This window comes from Panthera onca, chromosome A1 (genome assembly GCF_046562875.1).
Source record: "Panthera onca isolate mPanOnc1 chromosome A1, mPanOnc1 haplotype 2, whole genome shotgun sequence".
NCBI classification, from domain to species: Eukaryota; Metazoa; Chordata; class Mammalia; order Carnivora; family Felidae; genus Panthera; species Panthera onca.
The window spans coordinates 62,852,154-62,873,097 of record NC_138339.1 but is presented as its reverse complement, the minus strand read 5'-3'; the positions used below and the strand labels follow the sequence as shown (position 1 = coordinate 62,873,097).

Sequence of the window (20,944 nt, the reverse complement as noted above, 5' to 3'; positions counted from 1 at the left end):
TGGGAAAAAGCCCAGGTCAGTTCACTTGAAATTTCATGGAGGAATTTTCCCCCCTCCAACCAGCTGAGCTCTGTGCCTGCCCTTCTGACTACCGCCTGACTTAAAATTTCCCTTTAAAGCTGATAAACACGTTGGAAAACTGGAAGAGAAAAAAATCCACTCTGAATTGATGGAAGTGGGTGGAGGAAGAGATCATATTCCAATGAATCTATTACTTCATGTGTCCAAGAAAAGAGAACTAAGTGTACCCTTCACATTTGCCCAAACTGTTCCACACGTCTCCATAACCTGAAGACCAGCCTAATAACTTAACTAACCATCTGAAATTATTCAAACTACTGAGGCAGCTATGGTGTGGTAACATATTTCAGAGAACCGCAGGGCTGGAATGGCCCAGAGGTCAAGTCCATGTTCCTCATTTTAATGACGAAGAAACTAAGTGCCAGGGAGCTCAATACCACACTGAATCAGTGACAGAGTTGGAAGAGGAACCCACACCTCCTGAGTCCCACTCTACCAGGCTGCTTCCATAGCTTATTAAGGACAAAACAAACCAAGCAGTCCAGGAGCTCCCAACTAATTCCACAACCAGTTACCAAGACCATGCTCCATGTCAGGCTGTGAGGACACAAAGAGGAACTGGTTAAGGGGCTAACCCCCAAGGGGCTCATGAGCTTGTGAGACAAAACAAGGTTAGCAGTAGAGTGGGCTTTAAATAACATGCAGAGAATTTCATTCTACAAATACTCCCTGCTCACTTATCATAAGCTCAGGTCTTGGTTATTAGAATTCTCCAAGCACAAAATACACCCTCCGCACAGAAAAGACTATAGCCAGCTCTCTCAAATCTTGTTTGGTTTTTTTGTTCCACACTCAGATATGAGAACAGGGAACAAAAGGATGATTACTTCCCGGTGGCGCACAGATTAAGCGAATAACTGCTTGGCTTCCCTGTTGGAATGGGTAAGTCCAGCTAGGACTACTCTTCTGATCCACTGTCACTCCAGTGAGAGCCATAACAGGAGTGACCTCTATTAGTGGCTTCATGAAGAAACAGCAGAGATGCAGGAGAGCGACCTGCCTTATCCCCACAGAGATGACCCCTGTCATATCCCCTCATCCCAATCAAATGACACAAATTCTTTCAAGGGCAGCAATGTTATTAGGCACTACTAGAAAATATGGCCTTCATCAATGAATGAATGGATGAATTGATAAAGAGATTGTAGCATATATATATATATAGATTATATATATTGGTTATTATTGGGTTATTATTCAGCCATAAAAAAAGAATGATGGGAATGCAAGCTGGTGTAGCCACTCTGGAAAAACAGTGTGGAGGTTCCTCAAAAAACTAAAAATAGAACTACCCTACGACCCAGCAATTGCACTACTAGGCATTTATCCACGGGATACAGGTGTCCTGTTTCGAAGGGACACATGCACCCCCATGTTTATAGCAGCACTCTCAACAATAGCCAAAGTACGGAAAGAGCCCAAATGTCCATCAAGAAATGAATGGATAAAGAAGATGTGGTATATATACACAATGGAGTATTACTTGGCAGTCAAAAAAGAATGAAATCTTGCCATTTGCAACTACGTGGATGGAACTGGAAGGTATTATGCTAAGTGAAATTAGTCAGAGAAAGACAAAATCATAGGACTTCACTCATATGAGGACTTTAAGAGACAAAACCGATGAACATAAGGGAAGGGAAACAAAAATAATATAAAAACAGGGAGGGGGACAAAACAGAAGAGACTCCTAAATATGGAGAACAAACTGAGGGTTACTGGAGGGGTTGTGGGAGGGGGGATGGACTAAATGGGTAAGGGGCACTGAGGAATCTACTCCTGAAATCATTGTTGCACTATATGCCAATTAATTTCTATGTAAATTTTAAAAAATAAAAAATAAAATTAAATAAATAAATAAATAAAATCTTAAAAAAAGAGAGAGAAAAAAAAGAATGAGATCTTGTCAGTTGTGACAACATGAATGGAACTCAAGGGCATTACGCTAGGTAAAATAAGATAGAGGAAGTTAAATACTGTATGGCCTCTCTTATATGTGGAAAAATATATATAACATATATATATATTTATGATATGTAAATTTATTTATGATATGTAAATAAGACAAATTTATATATATATATATATATATATATATATATATATATACACACACACATATATATATATATATATATATACACCTATATATATAGGTGTATATATATATAAAACCAGATGGGTGGTTGCCAGAGGTGGGATGTAGGGAATGGGAGAGATGGGTGAATTGTGTTTTGCTTTATTTAAATAATTTGAATTTAAATATTATTACTATAGAGAGAAAAACAAAGAAAATAGGAGATTCAGCATTAAGCAAGACTGGCTTTCAATTCCAGCTACACCAAATATTAGCGGAGTGATTGCAGGCAATGACCTTACACTGAGCCTGTTTTCGCTTTTGTAAAATGAAGATAATAATCTCTGCATCAAGACGTTAATGTATGAAAGTGCTCTGTGTAATAGCTGACACCTAGACGTTCAATAAATACTAGTTATTCCTTCGTTTTCTCTGTGAGACAGCCACAGAATGAATAAAAGCCAGTTACTTTATGAAGGAGTTTCTCATGTAACAGTGAGTCATTGTCGCCTCCACCTCCTCTCTGCCCCCAGCCCTCTGTGGTAGGCAGAATTCTAAGATATTCCCCCAAGATTCCCGTCCCCTAGTGTACACGCCTTGTCTAAACCCAGGATGGTAGGTACGATGGGACAGCCGCTCCCAAGATTAGACTGTGTTAAATGGTACTGCTGGCTTTAAGAGAAATTATCCTGAGTGGACCTGACCTAATCAGGCGAGTTTTAAAACGGATGGGACTCTCCCTGATGAAAGACATTTGAAGTGTGTGCCTCACTTATGAATTTATTGCCGATCATCTCTGAACACACCCTTTAATATGTGCTCTATAATAAGCAACTGAATTCCTCTCTCTCCTTTACAGTGAACAAGATGTTAAGCTTTCTCAGGAGAGGGGGCTAGAGGGGCATTGCAGGTGTGGGCTGGAAGTTGGAGTGGGTATGAGAATATTCCGTGGAGCCTGTACCGATTCAGGCCTGGAAAACAGTCGCTCTTTGATCTGATAGCATCAGCCTGGAAATAACCTGTCTGTTGTCCCCCTGACAAGGAAACCAGAGCCCTTGCATGGCCTACATGCTTTGAAGGTCTCCTGCTCACACGGATGCAGGGAATCCCACCCAGGCCATGAACTGCCCATTCTCCGGCCTGTACTCCAGAGGGGGGGTGGCCTACTGCTTGCTCACCAACTCCAGCCTGGCCAAACCAATGAACTTCTCTGCTGTCAGGTGGGCTGAGCCATACTTTCTCCAATGAGGTCTGATTCCCTTCCAAGTCTGTCCTTCCTTGGGTACTCTCCCTCAGCCCCATGCCACATATGGCACTATGAGTGAGAGGGACCAAAGTTACAGCAGAGAGTTGACACAGATCCGCAAGGACATCATATATGGGAATGATCAGATGTGGACTATAAATAAACTGTCTACTATGTTTTGAGAAAGAAGTTTGAATATGTGCAGGGAGAAATGAGGAAGGGAGGAAGGAAAAGCAAAACTTGTAAAAGCAGCAAAACAAACACCTACAGAAATGAAAAATAGAATACCTGAAAATAAAAAAGTCAGTTGGTGCAATTCTGGTCTGGTACAGCAGAGTAACTTGTATCATACTGATCCTATAGAAAGTGATTATAAACCCTGAATAAAATATGAAAAATAACTATTTGATGATACTAGAGAATGTCCAAACACAGGCAGAACCTGGAGGGGATTCAATCCTTGAAAGGAGGCCACAGTAGTACCTTTATACAGCATTTCTCCTGAGAACATTGTCTAGTCCATGTGTGGAGCAAATAAATAACTGAAGCTCAAGAAAAAGGCTGCGGTCTTACTGGCTTGGGGTATCGAAAGATGAAGTTCAGAGCTGCCAGGGCAGCTGGAAATTAAAGAAGGAAATCTCAAAAAGGAGGTGCCAAAAAGGGGAGCCCCGAAGTCTGTGTATAAATTTCCCTTAACCCCTTAGCAGATCCCTGAACCGTGTATGCTCCGGGAAAAGGGCTGTGGAAAACACCTGGAAGTCTGAAAGGATGTTGGGGAAATTTCAGCTGCTGCCTACCACAGGAGAGAGAGGGTTCGGAATCTGAAGTTAGAACACTCAGATTTTCCACTGAAATTCCAGAACCAGAAGGGCCACACTTTAATGGAGAATTCATTCTAATCTAAAGGCAAAACTGACATAGATCTGCCCCAACAAGGTATAAAACCAACCGTCCACAAGTTTAAAGTGATCAATTAATAATTTCACTGTTTTTTACAAGAAAATTTAACCTCTCTCAGAGAAACAAAGTAGAATCCAGAGTCTCTGTCATCTACAATATCCCGTATTTAGTAAAAAACAGTCATGCAAAAACATAAGAAATCTAATCAGCAGTCAAGAACAAAGGGATCAACAGAAGCTGATTCCAAAATGATACAGATGTTGTAGTTAAAAGACAATGACTTTACAGCAGTTATCATAAATGTGTTTAAGGACTTAAAAGAAAATTTGGCTATAAAGAATGAACAGATTGGGAATGTCAGAAAATAAAAAAAAAAAATCAAACAGTCAAACATAGGTACAACTGGAGTGTCAGAAGAAAAAGAACACAGTAGAAAAAAAATAGAAGAAATACAGGCAGAAATTTTCTCAAATTTGATGGAAAACATTAACTTAACTTAAAGATTCATATAGCTTAGCAAACTTCAATCAGAATAAATTCAAAGAAAACTACACCTACACACATCATATTCAGTCTGCTGAAAACCAAAGATAAAGAGAAAATCGTGATAACATCCAAAGGAAAAAGAACGTATAAAGAGGAATAATTATTCAAATTATAGCTGAGTTCTCAGCAGAAATAATGGAGGTCAGAAGACAATAGAAAAGCATCTTTATTTTATTTTATTTTTTTTTAGAAAAGCATCTTTAAAGTCAGCTAAAAGAAAAGAAAAATCCTGTCAATTCAGAATTCTATATCTAGAAAAACTATCCTTCAAAAAATGAACATGAAATAAAGACATTTCCAGGTAAATGAAAGATTAGTAAACATGTATCAGCATACCTGTCCTACAACAAATACTACAGGAAATTCTTCAGACTAAAGGGATATCAGATAGAAACTCAAATCTACAGGGGCACCTGGGTGGCTCAGTCAGTCAACTGAGTGTCTGACTTTGCCTTGGGTCATGATCTTGCAGTTCGTGAGTTTGAGCCCCACATCAGGTTCTGCACTGACAGTGAAGAGCCTGCTTGGGATTCTCTCTCTCTGCCCTTCCCCTACTCATGCTTCCCCTCTCAAAATAAACTTTTTTAAAAAAGAAACTCAAATCTACAAAAATAAGGAACTCTAAAAGGCAAAGGCAGTCAGAATGGATAAAAAATAAGACTGAGCTATATGCTGCCTGCAAAAAGGCACTTTCTGAATATAAAGACAGATATAATGCACAAGAAAGGTGGTATGATTATCAGTATCAGATAAAGTAAAAATCAAGTCAAGGAGTATCACCAAGGATAGAAAGGGATACCTTATAATGATAAAATGTCAATTTACTGAGAAGACATCATCATAAATGTGTATGCTCCTAATAACTGAGCTTCAAAACACGTAAGACAAAAGTAGAAAGAATTAAAAAGAGAAATAGAAAAATCTACCATAGCTGATGACTTTAACACCCTCTTTCAGGAATTAATAATAGTGACAAAAAAACTCAATAAAGCTATAGAAGATTTGAACTACCTTGACCTGATGTTTATAAAACACACCACACTTAACTTCAAAATATACACTTTTGAAGTGCACATGATATGATTATAATGATAAACTCTTATGCTGGGTCATAAAACAAACCCCAATTGCAAAAGATTTGGAATCTTACAAAGCATATCTTCTTCTTTTTTTTAATGTTTATTTTTGAGAGAGAGAGAGAGAGAGAGAGAGAGAGAGAATGAATGAGTGGGGGAGGGGCAGAGAGAGAGGCAGACAGAGTCTGAAGCAGGCTCCAGGCTCTGAGCTGTCAGCACAGAGCCAGATGTGGGGCTCAAACCCAGGAACAGAGAGATCATGACCTGAGCTGAAGTCAGGCACTCAACCCACTGAGACACCCAGGCACCCCCCAGAGTATATCTTCTGATAAGATATCTAGAAAAGTGCCAAATAGTTGGGATGAGCACTGGGTGTTGTATGGAAACCAATTTGACAATAAATTTCATATTAAAAAAAAAAGAAAGAAAGAAAGTGCCAAATATTTAAAAATTAATGAAAAATACAGTGTCACCAAAATTTGTAGGCTGTGGCTAAAGTAATGCTTAGAGGGAATTCTACTGAATTAACTGCACACGTTTTAAAAAGAACAAAGGTTTAAAATCATTTAAGTTTCCACTTAGTACTATCAACAACAGCCAAAGTATGGGAAGAGCCCAAATGTCCATCGACAGATGTATGGATAAAGAAGATGTGGTAGATACATACAATACAGTATTACTGGGCAACCAAAAAAAATGAAACCTTGCCATTTGCAACAACATGGATGGAACTAGGCAGCATTATGCTGAGCGAAATCAGTCAGTCAGAGAAAGACAAATATCATATGACTTCACTCATATGTAGAATTTAAGATACCAAACAGATGAACATAAAGGAAGAGAAGCAAAAATAATATAAAAACAGGGAGGGGGACAAAACATAAGAGACTCTTAAATACAGAGAACTGAGGGTTGCAGGTGGAGGGATGGACTAAATGAGGAAGGGGCATTAAGGAAGACACTTGTTGGGATGAACCACTGGAAATACCCCTGAAATCATTGTTGTACTATATGCTAACTAACTTGATGTAAATTAAAAAATAAAAAAGAAGTTAAAAAAAGAGCAAATTAAACCCAAATTCAGGAGAAGTAAGGAAATAAATAAAAGAAAACCTAAGTACATGGAAAAATACACCATGTTAAAGATTAGAAGACTTGGTACTATTAAAACGTCAGTTCTCTCCAAATTGATCTATAGATTAAACACAACACCAACTAAAATCAACAGGCTTTTTTTGGTAGAAACTGACTAGACTATTCTAAAATCTATTTGGCTATTTTAGAATAGCCAAATAATCTTAAAGAAAAAACATTAAGGACTTCAACTTTTTGATTTTAATGTAAAACTAAATATTCAAGAGAATGTGGTATTGTGATAAGGCTAGACAAAGAGATCAACCAACAGATCATCTGGAAGTAGGTTCACACACATATGGGCAAGTCGTTTTGAACAAAGATGCCAAAGCAGTTTAAAGGAGAAAGGAAAATCTTTCCAACCAATGATGCAGCAACAACGGAGTACCTGTACTATGAAAACAAACCGGCAATAAAAATAAATAAATAAAAAATAAAAAGCCCGGGGCACCTGGGTGGCTCAATCAGTTAAGCGTCCAACTTCGGCTCAGGTCACGATCTCACAGTTTGTGGATTCGAGCCCCATGTCAGGCTCTGTGCTAACAGCTCAGAGCCTGAAGCCTGCTTCAGATTCGGTGTCTCCTTCGCTCTCTGCCCCTCCCCCACTCATGCTCTGTCTCTCTGTGTCTGTCAAAAATAAATAAAACATTAAAAAAAAATTTAAAAAAAATCTGCATCTAAGGGCGCCTGGATGGCTCAGTCGGTTAAGCATTCCACTTCAGCTCAGGTCATGATCTCGGGATTTGGGAGTTCGAGCCCTAAGTCAGGCTCTGTGCTGACAGCTCGGAGCCTGGAGCCTGCTTCAGATTCTGTGTCTCCCTCTCTGTCTGCCCCTCCCCTGCTCATATTTTCTCTCTCTTTCTTTCAAAAATAAATAAATACTTACAATTTTTTAAAAACTCTATGTATCTATAAAGTCAAATACAACCTTCCCAAATCACACACCCTCCTAGGACCTGTTTCATCTGATCTCATCTTTGGAGATGACAGAGACAGACAGTCCACCTATAAAAAAAGCTCCTGAAGGAGCTTCAAAAGCTAGAGGTGAAGACAGAGACTAACAGCCAGCTAACAGAAGGCCAAATAAAACACGTGCTTCCTCTGGCCAAAAATGGGACAATTTGAACATCAACAAAGATTAATTATACTGGATTGAAATACATCAAATATGTTTAAATGTATCAGATCACAATGATACCAACACAAAACAAAACTTATTGTTCATCCTCAGAAGATGCTAGGGAGCACAATTCATTATTTTGCAAATGGGTAAGTAAAGAGAAAACCAGACATATAACCTAGCTTTCCTTTATGAACAGTTTTTAGCTATCTGGATAATGAAACAGTTGAGTAAGTATTTATGGATGTATTCTAGCTAATGAATAAATAGATTACAGAAACAGAATATTGCCAATGATTCCAACAACACAAAGAAAACTGAGGCGTTATGTACCCCCTGATGAAAGCATCAACACCATTTACGAAATAGACATCAAAAATTGAACCTGAATGTGATCTAGCCCCTAGATACGACCACCAACTTATAGGAAATACAGAAGAAAGAAGAATATGTTAAACAATACTACAGGTATGCAATTAACAAGGACCATTCTCTGGAGAACTATGGGACAAACAACCCAGTTTTTTCCTATTAAAACGTGCAAGAAAAAAGAAAGAGAAATGGAGAAGAAACTGACACAGACTTGACAGGCACATCTACCAGTTGCAATGCGTGGTCTTTACAAGCATCTTCATTCAAACAAAATGTAAAATAACTAATGAGACAACTAGGGAAATTTAAATATATGTGATGATATAAAGGAATTAACTTTTTCTGTGTGATAATAGTATTGTAGTTATTACATGAAAAAAGAATGATTATCCTTTAGACATATATATTGAAATACATGTATGTCTGGAATTTGCTTCAAAATAATCTGGGGAGGAGAGGGAAAGTGTGTGGGGATGAAACAAGATTGGCTGTGAGTGGATAATTTTTGAACGTGAGTAACAGGTGGGTAGACAAATGAAGATGCATTGTTCTATGCCCTTAATTTTTGTAAAGAGCATACAGTACGTTTTAAAAGTTCAAGACCATGTATATATGCATTATATATATATATATATATATATGTATATATATTATATAAGGTATGTATATATAATATATATAAAGTATATATACAGTATATATATAAAGCATATATACAGTATGTATAAAGTATATATACATACAGTATATATATAAAGTATTTACATGTATATAAAGTATATATGTACATAAAGTTCAAGACTATATATATATATGTGTGTGTATATATATATGTGTGTATATATATATATATATACACACACACACATATATATACATACACACACACACACACACACACACATATATATATATATATATATATATATATATATATATATATATATATATAGCACATCCCAGAAACTGACCAGCTTGTGGCTACTTGGTTGGAAACCAAAGTGGAACACTTTGGGAGGTGATCACATCTTGTACTCAAACTGGCTGTAGAGCCAGGACCAAAGCAAGGCTATGCTCAGCTGTGGATGTGCACATCCCTGGACAGGCTGGGCAAAGCTCCTGTAGGCTGTGTAGGTCCTTGTGCAATGGGCAGTATTAGGCGGCTGGGGGAGTGAGTGAGGGCGACTCGTCTGAAGTCACAGAATAGGGGCTTGTGGGAATAAGCAGATGAAGGAACTACTTTGGTAAGTGACTGGGGTCTCTCTGGCTCTTTAGTTGTTTACGGTCTCCCCTCATTAAAGAGGGCAGGGGGATATGTCTGTCTTGTTTCTTCACTGCTATACATCCAGTGCTTGGCACACAGTAGGCTCTAAATAAACATGCTGAGGGGGCGCCTGGGTGGCTCAGTCAGTTAAGCATCCTACTTCAGCTCAGGTCATGATCTCATGGCTTGTGAGTTCGAGCCCCGCATCAGGCTGTGTGCCAACAGCTCAGAGCCTGCAGCCTGCTTCGGATTCTGTGTCTCCCTCTCTCTCTGCCCCTCCCCTCCTCACGCTCTGTTTCTCTCTTTCTCAAAAATAAACAAATATTGAAAATAATAATAATAAAAATAAAATAAAACTCACATAACCATACTACCACATAAACAGGCCACATACTATTCATCCTAAAAAAACCAAGGACTCCGGCCTTTTGGTCACTATTTCTTTTTGTGTATCACTCTGCGGGTGAGATGTACAATTAGTCAAGTGCTAAAGATATAGCATGTTTTCCAAGAAGCAATTTTATCTTCATAATACAGTACTGAATTTCTAATTTACCCTGAAGATGTTAAGTTTTGTGATTCTGGGGAAGCTACATGCATAATTCAACATTAAAAACTAACCTAAGACCAAGAGAAAGTATGGAACAGCAACTAACAGGATTGTATGCTTAAGGAACAAAAGTGACCTTGTGCCTCAAAGAGGGAACCAGATGTATAACATTCAGACATTCCTCTGGTCAACTGTTAACACAAACTGGTTGTACTGGCAGAGATCCTGATTTTTCAGAGCTCAAACAAGTCACGCCCCATGAATCTAACCTTAAACCATAAACAAACTGGAAAGAGAAAAAAAAGTGCCATAAACCAAAGGCAATGTAGAAGTCCATGAACGTATTTCAAAAATGTGACTTCGCTTAGGAAATCCAGTTTGGGTGTCTCTTATTTCAAGAGGTAGTTTCAAAAACATATACAGTGAAGTTGTCTTTAAATTTCAAATTTATTACAGAATCCTGTCCCTTTGTGGAATAAAGTATTTGGGATTTGAATTCAAGTTATTCACGCATGTTCCAGGCAGCTATTTTGCTAAAATAGGATATATGATCGGGTTTCAAAGAAACAAAAGAAAAAAACCAATTTCATAAAGTCTATGCTATACAGCTCATTTCCCCATACAATGGCCTCCTTTCTGGACATTTCTAACATTTAATGTTAGAACACTGTGTGCTATGTTTAATACACTGATGACAGAACTAATCCACTGTCAACAGAGAAGTCACCCATATGTTTGGGACAAAGGAAAAAATCTAGACAGCAAGAGGTAAAGGCTCACAGATACTGCTCACCTGAGTCACTAAGACTCCAAAGATGTATAATTTCCAACCAAGTCCAGTTATTCATTTTACACTTGAAAACGAAAATAAGAGGCATGGAAATGATTGGAAAGGCTTCTTGTTTGTTTTAAAGAAAATATTATGAGAGGCGCCTGGGTGGCCCAGTCAGTTAAGCGCTCACCTTGGGCTCAGAGTTCGAGCCTGGCACTGGGCTCTCTATCAGCACAGAGCCCACTTCAGATCCCCTGCCCCTCACCTCTCTCTGCCCCTCCCCCACTCATGCTCGCTCGCTGTCTTAAAAATAAGCATTAAAAAAAAGAAAACATTATATGAAAATTAAGCAAGTTTCACACACGACGGAGGACCAGAAAGTTATAAAACATTTCTGCCCTATCTTCTTAATCCCCAGTCTTTCTTCTGTGCAGTAATTTTGTCATTTTTAAAACCCTATTACCAAGCTTGCGGCTCAAGTAGCAGAGATCTTCAAAGGAAGAAAAACAAAGGCCTTTTGACCACTCCTTGGCTCCTGGACTGAAAAACAGCTCCCTTGTTGAGATTGCGATAGGAGATTCAGTGGTATAGACTGAAACTCAATCACTCTTACAAAAATGAGAAATTCTGATGACGTATGTACTTCTTCACTCTTTAAAGCTAAACACAGCTGGTATAAGAATTCTCCATTCTTTCATTCTGGAAACTGAGCTATATCACCTAAAAAAGCCTTTTACCTTTTTATTTTTTTTTAATTTATTTTTTTTTTAATTTTATTTTAGAGAGAGAGAGCACGAGCAGGGGAGAGGCAGAGGGAGAGAGGATCTTAAGCAGGTCCCACACTCAGTACAGAGCCTGATGTGGGGCTCAAGCTCATGATGGTGAGATCATGACCTGAGCCAAAATCAAGAGTCGAATGTTCAACCAACTGAGCTACCCAGGCACCCCAAAGCCATTTACCTTTTTAACTAGAAAAATACAGACTAAACAAGCCAACTGTTGAAAGCCTCATCACCTACGCCCTAAGGTTGAGGCAGTCAAACAATACCATCGTCAATTAGCAAATGAGCTTTAAACCTTCAAGTTGCACTCCAACAAGTGACTGAATGGCCACATAGCTACAATTCATGGTAATGACTTGTTGTCAGGAGCAAATTTTGATCTATGCCAACAACTAAAACTGGGTCATCCCCACAAACCTCTTTGAAAAACCTTAGTGCAAAAGCCCTAGGAAATAAATGCACAGATTCAGAGTCACAAAGAACCATAGCTTTTCATCACATGATCAGAACTGCTGTTTCCTCCCTCTTGTGGGCAGTTCCACCAACACTGACACTTCCCATATAAAGAAGTCTTGGGAAGCTACAGAGATCTCTTTGAGAAAAGATAACCTTTGGTTCTAAACTCTAAAAAGAAGTCAGTAAGAGGATGAATTTTATGGTATGTGAGATAGCTCTCCATGAAAAAAAAAAAGAAACCATACGGCCTTTGAATACATTTGAAATGGTCATTCTTTCCGCAAACTGATTAATAGTCAGTTTTTTCTGGGGCTTGACTCATTCCGTACTTCAGGGAAGGGGAGAGTGTAGACAAGCATTGGAAACCTCTTGACAATAGTTCAATTACAGGTCTGCCATTGCTGATACTCATGAGGATTAAGAATCCTCGTTAGCGGGGCGCCTGGGTGGCTCAGTCGGTTAAGCGTCCAATTTTGGCTCAGGTCACGATCTCATGGTTTGGGAGTTCGAGCCCCACATCGGGCTCTGTGCTGACATCTCGGAGCCTGCAGCCTGCTTCGGATTCTGTGTCTCCTCTCTCTGCCCCTCCCCAACTTGTGCTCTGTCTCTCTATGTCTCTCAAAAAATAAACATTAAAAAAAAAAAAAAAAAAAAAAAAAGAATCCTCGTTGGTATTCCAAAAATATATGTTGAGGAATTAACTTACATATCTTAAAATAGCCTTCAAACAATAATTTATACAAACTATGTTACCTCTTCAACTAGGTGTTATTACCATACTTTGATACAGTATGTTAAAAAAATTATCTTGATTGCAATTCTAGCTCAACTCCTGTTCATCAAATAAACAAGTCATAATAAAGAATGGCTACTGGCTTCAGAGTGAGATATTTAAACAAAATGACTACGCCTAAACTCCTCACAACAGTAAAGTATAAAGTAGTACAAGGGCAATTTCTGGCTAATTATAAGATTTCAATTTGTGCCAAATAATTTACACTTGTATTGCCAGGAGAACAAAGCATCTGTACAGTTTTTATGTAAATGTACTGAGCGGCAGCAAAGTGTGTTCTTTTCCATCTTAGGATACTATTTCTAGATGTTACATAAGGGAACAGCTCCAATGACATAAAACTGTAGAAGTTTCACAACAATCATGTTCCACAAATTTCTTTTTCTCTCTTTTTTTTAATGTTTATTTATTTTTGAAGGAGAGAGAGACAGAGTGTGAGCAGGGGAGGGGCAGAGAAGGAGGAAGATACAGAATCCGAAGCAGGCTCCAGACTCTGAGCCTGCTGTCAGGACAGACACAACAAGGGGCTGGAACCCGCGAACTGTGAAATCATGACCTGAGCCTAAGTGGGACGCTTAACTGACTGAGCCACCCAGGTGCCCCCACGAATTTATTTTTCAATCACACATGTTATAAATACCAAGAATAACTTCCTGTTACCTTGGGAAAAAAGCTACTCACAAGAGAAACGTACTTACAAGAGATAGCAGCAAACTGAACAGGTTACCAGCATGGTGATGATAACTCTAAAAACAAAACAAAACAAAACATCATTAGATAACCAGCAAACTAAGCAGACACTGCAGGATGGTTTAAGCCTCCATCCCAAGTTATCAAACTGGCAAGGACTGTGCACAAGAAAAGTGATCTAAATCTGTTCAAACATCAATAGACTGTACTCGGTAGGGGTTTAAGTAATTAACATTTTTATTTAAAGGGATATGTATCGAGGCCAGAGTTTAGATGGCTAATCCCAAACCCATCTAAACTGAACACAAAAGGCTGCAGTGACAATTAGTTTTGACATCCAAGAAACTTCATTTTTGGTAGTTTTCAATGAAATGACCCTATACTTGTATTTTACTTTACAGGTTTTTTTAAAAACATATTCATTTACTATTTATTGTGACAGAGAGAGAGAACTCGGTGAGTAGGGAAGAGAGAGTCGGAGACAGACAGAGACAGAGAATCCCAAGCAGGCTATGTGCTGTCAGCGCAGAGCCCAATGTGGGCCTTGATCTCACCAACCATGAGATCATGCCCTGGACAGAAATCAAGAGTCAGATATTTAACTATTTGAGCCATCCAGCCACCCCGACACTATACTTTTAAAAATATGACTTTCTAGGGGCGCCCGGGTGGCTCAGTCAGTTAAATGTCCAGCTTCAGTTCAGGTCATGATCTCCCACTTCGTGAGTTTGAGCCCCACATCAAGGTGTGTGCTGACAGCTTGGAGTCTGGAGCCTGATTCAGATTCTGGGTCTCCCTCTCTCTCTGCCCCTCCCCCACTCACACTCTTGTCTTTCTCTCCCTTCCTCAAAATAAACAAACATTAAAAAGAGGGCGCCTGGGTGGCTCAGTCGGTTAAGCCTCCGACTTCGGCTCAGGTCATGATCTCGCGGTCCATGGGTTCGAGCCCTGCGTCGGGCTCCGGGGTGACAGCTCAGAGCCTGGAGCCTGTTTCGGATTCTGTGTCTCCCTCTCTCTCTGACCCTCCCCTGTTCATGCTCTGTCTCTCTCTGTCTCAAAAATAAATAAATGTTAAAAAAAAAAAAAACATTAAAAAAAATTATATGACTTTCTAGGGGGCACCTGGCTGGCTCAGTCGAAAGAACATGGGACTCTTAATCTCAGGGTTGTGAGTTCAAGCCCCACGTTGGGGGCAGAGATTACTAAAAATAAGTAAACTTTAAAAATATCAGAACTGCATGGGTTCACAATGAAAAAGAGAGGATTCTTCAAAAAAATTTTTTTAATAAATAAGTAAATAAGTAAACAAACTTTCTAATGTTGACCTCTCCCCATCTCCAGTCCCGTCTGAAAATAGTTAAATCTGGATCTCTGATCAGCTGAATCTCAACATTTAAACAACTGAACTCATGATATCCTCTTCCCAATTCCCTACTCCCCAGAAGAAGCTCTGTCATTTCCACCCATCCCACCCACTCCACAAATCTGTCATCTTTCTGCTCACACCTCCCCTTCACCCTCCATCACCAAATGCTAGAAGATTCAAAACTTTCTTCCTTCCCTTTCATCCTATCACAATCACCTCAGAGTCTTCTTTCTAAAATACTCTTTTTTTTAAATTCTTTTGATGTTTATTCATTTTTGAGAGACAGAGGGAGACAGAGCATGAGCGGGGGAGGGGCAGAGAGAGAGGGAGATGCAGAATCTGAAACAGGCTCCAGGCTCTGAGCTGTCAGCTCAGAGCCCGATGTGGGGCTCGAACTCATGGACTGTGAGATCCTGACCCGAGCCGAAGTCAGATGCTCAAATGACTGAGCCACCCAGGTGCCCCTAAAATATTCTTTTCATCACATCACTCTACAGCTGACCATCTTTCAATGCTCTCCATCATCCATAGGAGTAATTTCCAAAAAGGGGGTCTCCACACCCCACAGAATAAGCAAGACTATCTTCTAGGATGCAAGAAGCAAATATCAGAATTCCCATTTATCTTATTTTTAACTCATCCTTTAGAAGTTTTGTGTGTGCATGTGCACTTTCTGTGGTTAATATTGGCACATCCGTTCATTCATTCAGCAGATTTTCAATGAGAATCCAGTATGTACCAGGCTTTGGGGAAAGAGGAGTAAACAAAATGGATGACAACCCCCATTCTGGTAAAGTTTACATAATAGTGGGGGAGAAAGACAACAAACAAGGTAAACAATAAACAAGAACTATTTTTTTTTCATGTTTATTTTTGAGAGAGACAGCATGAGCAGGGGAGGGGAAGACAGAGAGAGAGAGACAGACAGAATCTGAAGCAGGCTCCAAGTTGTCAGCACAGAGCGGGGCTCGAACCCATGACCTGAGCCGAAGTCAGACACATCAAGAACTATTTATTTATGTACCATTAGTATGCCAGATGGTCAGTAAGTGCTAATGGAGAAAACTAAAGCAAGAAAGGAGAATAAGGGTATACAGGGGTTGGAGGCTGTGGTTGCAATTTTTTAATTTTTTTAAATGTTTGTTTATTTATTTCTGAAGAAGGGAGAGAGCGAGCGTGAGTGGGGGAGGGGCAGAGAGCAAGGGAGACACAGAATCCAAAGCAGGTTCCAAGCTCTGAGCTGTCAGCACAGAGGGGCTCGGACTCATGAGCCATGAGATCATGACCTGAGCCGAAATAGGATGCTTGATGACTGAGCCACCCAGGCACCCACTATGGCTGCAATTTTAAAGAGGGTAGGACCCGGCAAGTCAGTCCTGAAGGAGGTGAGGGAATGTTCCAGACAGGGGCAATAGCGAATGCAGAGGCTCTAGGGTACCTGGAGTTAAAACAGGACAGAGGCCCGAGGGGCTGAGCAGAGCCACGGGAGCCTAGTAGGAAGTGAAGTCAAGGGAGGGGAGAATATAGACAAGAATTGGAAACACCTTCAAAATAGATCAACTGTAGTTCTGCAATTTCTGACACTCAGGAGGATAAAGAGCAGTGTTTTGGTAGCTTCTAAAGGAAAAGGAAAGCTATTCGGAGGGATCCAAGAACAGGACTGACAAAATCTGATTCCGATTCTAAGAGAATCTCTCCAGAGTGGAAACAACCTGGGGGTAAAGAGGCAGAGGGAAAAAGCTGAGAAACCAGTTGGGGAGGGAACTGCAATAATCCCATGGACCAGGCTGGTAGCACAGGTAGGGAGGACTGGTCAGACTCCGGATATATTTTGAAGGCACATTCTTCAAAGTAACTGATACATTATGCTTCTAATACATAAATAAGTATGCATGAGAGTTTGTGCTACAAAACTTTGCCAACTGCAGAATAAAAATGCTTGAAGGGGTGCCTGGGTGGGGCGGGGGGCTCAGTCAGTTAAACATCCGACTCTTGGTTTCAGCTCAGGTCATGATCTCGCTGTTCCTGAGATCAAGCCCCCACATCAGTCTCCTTGCTGACAGCGAGGAACCAGCCTGGGATTCTCTCTCCCTCTCTGCGTGTCCCTCCCCTGCTCGCACTCAAGTACGCTCTCTCTCAAAATAAACACAAAAACTTAAAAATGTGTGAAGATCTACACCATCAAGTCCGGCTCCTCACCTGTCACCAGTTCCCTCCACTCATCCTCACCACTCTCCACTTTCAAACAGCAACTTTCATTCCCAAACGCAGGGGGCCTCACTGTCCCCCAAAACACGTCAGGTTTACTATTCTCCATGCCAAGCTTTTGCTCATTTTCTTCCATCCCTCTGCCTCAACCTGGAACCCCTGTATCTTCTGTCTTCCCCAAAGACCATTTCAGAGAGCTGAAAACAGCTGAGTCTCTTCTGTGTTACCTGCTTAATAGTTTCATAGCAAAAGCCCCCCCCCCTCCCCCGCCTTCAGGGGTGCCTGGCTGGCTCAGTCAGAAGAACGTGGTGGAACTCTTGATCTCGAGGTCATGAATTCGAGCTCCATGCTGGGGGTAGAGATTACATACATACATGCATACATAAAATATCGTCTCCAAATATGCCACTTAGTTGTTGCATGCTGAAGTGTTTAGGGGTAAAGCATCATGATGAATGCAATTTACTTTCAAACAGTTCAGCAAAATTATATATGTGTGTATATACACACACATACACATATTCACAGATATAAAGCAAATTTGAATGTTACCAATTATATCTAAGTGGTGGTATCCAGCAGTCTCTCTATTCTTTTATGTTTGAAAATGTTCTGTATGTTTGAAAAAATTGGAGCTGACTGAAGTCCCTATGATCTAGCTCCAACCACCCCCCCCCCCCACACACACCTACTGCTAAAGGAGCCACTGTGAAAAACCGAAGCTTTTAGAGCATCTGTGGATTCCTGAAGAGAGTGAAATCATAAAAAACATGAATGGTCAGGAGAGCTGATTCCAAACACAAACTTGGTTTCACCTGGCCCTTTTTCAGTGTCGAAAAGAATGAGAACAAGGGGTTTGATTTGGGTTTTACAGAGACTTTTCTGCATTCTGATGTGCTTGGGACTTACAGGGGGAAAGGATTTAACATCAAAGTCTCTCTTCTTCCCTTGTCACACAGCCACCTTTACTTATCTCCTTAACAAAGATATTTTTAAATCCTTCAAATCTGAAATGCTCTCCTGATTAAAAATTCACCTAGTCCTTGAAGCAATCAAACTTCACGGCACTAAAAAAACAAAACAAAACAAAACAAAACAAAACCCATTTGCAGCCTTTCAGGAGACAAAGGGGAACTACTACTAATTCAGTACTAATATTTTCATCTTAGAATAAGGAAATGGGAACATTGAAAAGTTAACTAAATTGTCCAAGGTCACAGGGATCATCCAGCTAGGAGCAGTGTTTCTCAAAGTGTAATTACAGTAACTCCTAAGAGACACTTTGTGTTCTAAGAACTGCTCAATCCTGCCAAGAGCAGGAAACACAAGGATTGGGGTAGAGGCTGTGAATTAGGCCCAGATAACATATCACTAGCAGGTCAAACCTGAATCATGACAGTACGGCTGGAAACTGAGTAGTTCAATGTACTACAAGAAGCATTTCATTACCCTGGATAAGAGCAGCAGCATGAAGTCCCAAGGTTGGGCATGGGGAGTCCCAAATGGGGGTCTTTGAGAAAGGAGTGGTCGTTGTTACCAGCACATTAGTACATGCTTTTTTGAGTATTTAGGCTGGAGAGGCAGACAGTAGAGTAATGAAATAACTGAAGAAAGAAACACAACAAAGAAGTACTTCGTTGTTCCTTAACTCTAGTAGAAGAAAAAAGTCTAAGAAATTAAATTTGGTTAATACCAATTGTTTTAATAACCCAAGAACTGACACGCTGCATCATTTATTATAGGCTAGAGAGATGACCCTCTATAACTGATGTTATGGGGGGGAAGGGGGAAGGGGAAGCCCAATACCACCAAATGGTAGAAATTCATCTACCATTTTAACTCTTTAAACAAATTGACTGACTTTCAAGGTAGATATAAGTACCAAATATAAGTACCCAGACAGCAAATGGGGTTTGGGTCACAAAATATTAAGGAATAATGGCATTTTCTTTCCTTTAATAAAGGCAATAGACTTATCCATTCATTCAATGGATAGTTACTGAATGCCTCCTATGCATGCAAAGCACTATAAAGCCACCGATTTGTTTCAAAGAATAAAGCAAGAGATGGTGTTTCTGACAAGCTCTGTCTTCAGCCTAAGTTTCATTCCACGTGATTTTGTGCTGAGAAAAAATGACTAAGAGGCAAAAGAGGAACCAGAAAGAGGGTGTTCCAAAGCTCCTATGAAGATAAGGCTCTATCTCATGCTTATAAAATAGATTACAAAGCTCTAATTAACAAAGAAGTCTAGGAGAAAAGTCTTAGTCCATCATTCTAAGAACTTGGTACATTCAAAATACAAGCGCAGGAGTGCTCTCCAAAAGGTATGACGCAGGGGTTTCTAAACAATACCTCCTGCTCTTCGGTAATTAATCTCGCTTTAGATCAGGCCCCAACTACCTGGCGCCCACTAGATGCAAGGCCTGGGCTCAACGTTGCTGCACAAGCTTGTCCTGTGCAACTGCGACAACATGTGAGGCACAAAGGGCATTTCTGTCTTATTTGATCCTTTCCTTTAAAGTTTAAGCAAACGAGGCCTCATTTGAGTGGAGGGCAGGGCTAAAGGGGCGAAAAGTCGTCTAGAGGCAAACCCCAACTTCTCCTTGAGTCGATATAAACCTATTTCCGATGCGCCCTCCCCAGACAGGCCCGTGATGAGAACAAATTTCCCTAAAACCCCTTGCCAAGGAGGGTCCGTCGGAAGTCACCCTCCTCACCCTCGGCCCGGCGAACACGGAAGCTGCTGCGATAAGACGTCGGGGGGCTGCAGGAGATAGGGGCCTGACTCTGGAGTCCAGGGCCGCCCCAAGGTCTCTGACCGGTGCAGGTCGCCCCCTCCCCCGCCCTGCCTGGCGGGTCCTCGCCGCGCGTCCCTCCCAAGGCGGGCCTGGCGCACTTACCCCCGGTTGGGACCTTTAGGGATGAACCAGGGTACCAAGAAGCCGACGAAGCCCCAGAACACGCTCATCACGATGAGAGGCACCGTGAGGCCGTTATACGCCATGGTTGTCGCGGAACCTGCCAACCCCTGCCCAGCCGCCTCACTTTGGTCCCACCCGGAAGTGTCAACACCCGGCCGCGTGACCAGCGCGCACACAGACCCGCCTCCCGCGCCCCCACGTGACCCGCGCGCCGGACTCCGCCCCTCCCTAAATCCAGTGTATTTTTATCGTGGACCACCGTTTCCCTGCACTAGCCACGTTTTCTTACCTCGAATTACCTCCTGATTTCTTTCTTCACTTAGCAGAATAGATTCTTGGATTAAATAGGAAGTTGGACCAATAATCTTTAACATCTGTACCAACTCTTCAAACACGATTCCAAGCTTTTGATCTGACCAGTAATATGGGAAACTAGGTCATCGTTGTGTATATACTGCTCCCGGAAAACATGCTAGTTAGAAACTCTGTTGTCCTTAAGTTCCAGTCCAAGCACTGCCTTCTCCGAGATCTATTTCATTCTATTAGTGTTTCTTTTGTGGCCGTGTATCTTAACCAACACTCTAGTAGAG

At 40.6% G+C, this 20,944-nt stretch overlaps 1 protein-coding gene across 2 annotated transcripts in view; it reads right to left on the bottom strand.

Annotated features, from left to right (window-relative positions):
* ATP6V0E1 (ATPase H+ transporting V0 subunit e1) overlaps positions 1-20,517 on the bottom strand; it is a 32,014-nt gene extending 11,497 nt beyond the window's left edge. The window contains exons 1-2 of one of the 2 annotated variants that reach the window (XM_078446891.1): positions 20,334-20,517; positions 13,868-13,915 (exon numbers count right to left, since the gene is read on the bottom strand). In XM_078446891.1, coding sequence (XP_078303017.1) covers positions 13,868-13,915; positions 20,334-20,437 — 152 coding nt within the window. In that variant the 5' untranslated portion in view covers positions 20,438-20,517. The remainder of the gene's footprint in view (positions 1-13,867; positions 13,916-20,333) is intronic. The other variant, XM_060635046.2, reaches the window with a different exon arrangement.
* Between the last annotated feature and the right edge of the window lie 427 nt (positions 20,518-20,944).